Source organism: Penaeus vannamei, chromosome 28 (genome assembly GCF_042767895.1).
Source record: "Penaeus vannamei isolate JL-2024 chromosome 28, ASM4276789v1, whole genome shotgun sequence".
Lineage (NCBI taxonomy): Eukaryota > Metazoa > Arthropoda > Malacostraca > Decapoda > Penaeidae > Penaeus > Penaeus vannamei.
Genome location: NC_091576.1, coordinates 5289491 through 5294196, shown reverse-complemented (window position 1 = coordinate 5294196; position 4706 = coordinate 5289491). Strand labels below are relative to the sequence as shown.

Genomic DNA, 4706 nt, shown 5'->3' with positions numbered 1-4706 from the left:
AACATTAACAAATCTTGTTAACAGAAATCAATGACACTACATCATTTACACTGAAATATTAACCTACATAGAATCATAACAGTAAAGACTATGGTATCTATAGTCACAAACGGCAGGCTGCAACATCATCTTGTGGAAGCATAAATATACTTGTGAATAAAAATCCTCACACCTTCAGTCTAGGGATTTGAAGTAATAGTATCATTCAGTGCAATTAAGTTAACCCAATCGTTGCAGATTGGTTAATATGTTTGCTATGTTTATTGCAATTTCTTATGTTATACATTAATGGCTCCTGAAGTACTAAGTCACCAAGGAGTCAATTATTAGTTCTACCTATTTCACCTGTTTACCCCTTTCCACGATTTTTGAAAAGATAAATTATTTCATTGTTCTCAGTATTTTGATAACATTATAATAAGAATAACATCAATAATAGTCTGACAGTATTGATATTCGATGTATTAGAAAAAAAATCCTGTAATTTCAAGAGATGAAGAAATCAGATGAAGTCTCGACACCCTACATACTGACTGTTTGGTGGCCGTGCACTTGTGAACCATCTTCATTTGGGATGATGTACCTTTTTCATCAAACTTAAACAAAACCTTTCAGAAAATGAAACACTACCTTGATTACTGCATATATTTATTCCATAGAGAGTTTACAATTTGGATATATCTCACATCATTTCTGACTGTTTTCCTATGTTATAAATGCTTAATCTTCATCAGAGTTTTCATGTGCTACCGGATCCATCACCACTTTTGTCCTCTTCCTTGCTGGTCCTGCGCAGCAAAATATAAGTAAGTCATTAAATAAATAAATGCATGTATTTATATAAATTATATAGTATCAACTAATACATCAATATTCTTTGGTATTAAATCAAATAATTAATTTATATTACCGATACACAAAAATATGTAAATATTTGATAATTTCGTGAATGGTGGACAATGAAGGACTTATTTTTGTCTACTTCAATACATACTTCTGTAATTTCCAACTGCTCTAAATCAGTTACATAAAATAATGATAATTAGGACACCTGAGTTACAACAGTGTCTGAATGTGAATTCTATAAGAAAAAAACTCGACAATTCATCCAAAAGAGAAAGAGGGAACCAACTGGCGAATCAGAATCCCTTATCAATGCCCACCTGATGCTAAGAACTTTTCAGCTGTTCTTTTCCTGAGCTCCTCGACAGATTCGTCATCTTTGGCCCACTCCAGTACTAACCGCCTATCATACAAATGGGTACTTAGCCTCAGAGCTTCAAATGCTTTCTGTAAAAAAAAGAAAAAAATTGAAGAGAATGAAAACTCAGAGAAACAATGACACACATTCTTTGTAGAAAGAGTAAGAGGGAGGTAGGTAGGAAGGAAGCAGGGCAGGTAGGGAGGGAGATGCAGGTGGGAGGTAGGAAGTGGGATGAATGGTGAGAGAGAGAGAGAGAGAGAGAGAGAATGAAAGAGAGAGAGAGAGAGAGAGAGAGAGAGAGAGAGAGAGAGAGAGGGAGAGAGAGAGAGAAGAGACAGAGAGGGAGAGGGAGAGAGAGAGAGGGAGAGAGAGAGAGAGAGAGAGAGAGAGGGAGAGAGAGAGAGAGAGAGAGAGAGAGAGAGAGAGAGAGAGAGAGAGAGAGAGAGAGAGAGAGAGAGAGAGAGAGAGAGAGAGAGAGAGTGAGTGAGTTATGCATGTATGCAGAAATGTTGTACACATGTACAAAGGCACATGTGCATACTTGTGAAAGCAATTAATTGAAGTGATTACTTTACAATGCAGCGTTTAAGAATGTCTACATTTGTACTAATCAGGTAGAAATTCTTAAGGCTTTTCATTTTCCTATTCAGGTCAGCCACTTTAGAATTCATAAATTCATATACTGCCGATACATAATCAGTGAAATTGCAAAAATAGCATGTCTTCTTCCCACCAGATGGTGAGGTGATCCACTGAAATACTTAAGCACACATGCACAAATAGTCACACTTGCCCTAGTATATAAGATGCGGACTTACCTTGGCGTCTTCTCTGGTGACAAACTCCACAAACCCAAATCCTCGATGCTCCTGGCTGTTCATCTTGCTCGGTAGACGCACAAATTTAAGCTCACCGAAAGTACTGAAAATACAGGATATGTGTGAATACAAACTAAAACAACTTTGAGAGTTCATTTTTGAACAAAAGGAAGACACCAAAGACAAGTTTGTTAACAGGAGTAGCCCCACCTAAAAATCATATGTATTTTTTGGTAGAAAGGTTTTCATTTGTGTAGTCCTTGTAACTATGTAACATTTATTTTTGTTTTACCTCATTTGGAAACTCCTGATGAGCTGAAAGGTGGCTATGCCTATTTTGGCAATTTTTATCTTCAAATTATTTTAAGCAATAAAAAAAAATATATGCAATTTGAAAAAATCTGGTCTTCAAACAAACACACTCCAACTCAGAACAATTGACCTGGTAAAACCAAAAAGACTAATAGGGTGATGTGATGATGTGGTAGCCTAGGTAGTGTTAAAGTGTTTGCATGCCTTACAGCTGTCACCATTGGCTACCATAGAGTGAAAAATGAAGCAGCTATGCATAAGCCTTCCCCTACTGGTTCAAAGCCTCTTCATCATTGAGACATATGCAATGCCTTCTCATGGCCACCCATAGAAACTAGGTCCCTTGCTGTCCCAGGCTTAAATCTGGGGGATCTTGGAGCAGCAGGAGGTGCTAGAGGTATGAAGTCATGGCCCACCAGCACGTCCATATGCCCTGGCTGCATACCAACTCCTGCCCCTCAGCCCCCTGTCGACTTTGCCAACAGTGTTGCTATCCTATCAGTCTCTGGAATCTGTTGTGGTAGCTCTTGATGCATTCAGCAATGCGGCAAAGCTCTGGGCCTTGAGGTCTCCTGGACCAAGAAAAAGATCCAGGATTTTGGGGGTGTGGAGGAGACCTGTGGAACAACCTAGGAAGTTGTGGCTTGGGCAGCTTGACCAGACCTGTTGTGAGGAGCTACAGATGGGCTAACGGCTGTCCTAGTGGTTCACCATGAGGAACCCTCATGGCTGGAAGCAAAGGGTGGATGCAGCTATGCACCCCTAATGGCATTAACTCCACTGATAACCATTATGAAATGTCAGGTAGCATCAAATCCATAATCAACTGCTAAAACAGCAAAGAAACAACCCCATCTTTGGTGATGTTTATGTTCAACTCAAATGTAGATCACTGGGAATCCTTTGGTAAGAGGCAGTGTGTAAAAAACAGGGGTCAGAAGGGGAACATGTGACAAAAAGACTTTACCAACATGTGTCAGTCACCACTGACACATTGCTGACACATTCCCATTGCTGAGCTTGTAAGCTCCTTCCCTTTTCCTACTCCTTGGAAGCAGCCAATGCACTGACACAATTCATTCAAGCACTGTTTATTGAATCAAAATTTGGCAAAATAATAGATTTCTTTGTGCCAGGTGGACTATTATAATGTTGAGTACTGTAGGTATATATATATATATATATATATATATATATATATATATATATATATATATATATATATATATATATATATATATATATATATATATATATATATATATATATTATATATATATATATATACATGTATAAATATATATATATATATATATATATATATATATATATATATATATATAAGATATATAATATATATATATACATATACATAGATATATATATATATATATATATATATATATATATATATATATATATATATATATATATATATATATATATATATATATATATATATATAAACACACACACAAATATATATGTGCAAATGAATGCACACATCCACACTCTGGAAAGACTAGGTACTTACGCAAAAAGTTGTCGCACTTCCTTTTGAGTGGCCTGGAAGGGAATGTTTTTGACCAAAATCTTCGATGATGTCTGCTCCCCTGCTTTCTGAATCATACGACTGCTCTTGGGCATCGCACTGCAATGGTAAGAATGTCTCTTACTGTACATCTTAGGTAAGATAATGATCATTGATGAGCACAGTAAATCTAGCCTAGAGAATGGATTAGTTAAGAGAAAGAGTTAAGGCTCTTTCTCATTCAACATGAAACAGGTTCACAATTTGCATAATCTCTTACTATTACACTTTTACATTTATAGAAAAGATCAAGAAATAAATATCTAATACTCTCTATGCATCTTCATACTCATAGACATTTAATAACAAAAGAATGAATGAAAACAATCAAATATCTCATTTACAAGTATACTTATGTAATGAAAATTACCATAAGAAGCACGTGTCTGCAATACATACACTAATGTTTTCTCCGATAATTTGATCTCTATGGTGTGACCTTCTAGTACCGAGTTCTGCATATTTCTGATGGATTTGTGTGCATCTGACCTCTTCATGAACTGTACAAACCCATAGCCTTGAGAGAGTCCATTTCGTTTGGCAATCACTACAGAATGCACTTGGCCAATCTTCTCAAAATACTGGAATAAAGATCATTATGAGAAAAACTTAAAGTAAGGCATGTACAATTTTTAAAAATCAGTATGGGAGGATTTCAAACTTACTACAACTGCACAGAAAGAGCAAGAAGGATAAAGCATCCTATGAGCTAAACTCAATACTTTTATTCTCTTCTGCTCAAAAGTGGAAGGCAAAAGTGGTGTGACACAGAGGGGGGAAA

At 36.2% G+C, this 4706-nt stretch overlaps 1 protein-coding gene across 1 annotated transcript; it reads right to left on the bottom strand.

Moving 5' to 3' along the window:
- Positions 1 to 631: 631 nt before the first annotated feature.
- On the bottom strand, positions 632 to 4506 carry LOC138867158 (probable RNA-binding protein 19; the record flags this gene model as incomplete). The annotated part of the gene is given in 5 exon segments (XM_070141710.1): positions 632 to 788; positions 1164 to 1290; positions 2023 to 2125; positions 3869 to 3985; positions 4325 to 4506. Coding segments are annotated over 5 exon segments (597 nt in total), but the record flags the coding sequence as incomplete, so codon positions are not given.
- Between the last annotated feature and the right edge of the window lie 200 nt (positions 4507 to 4706).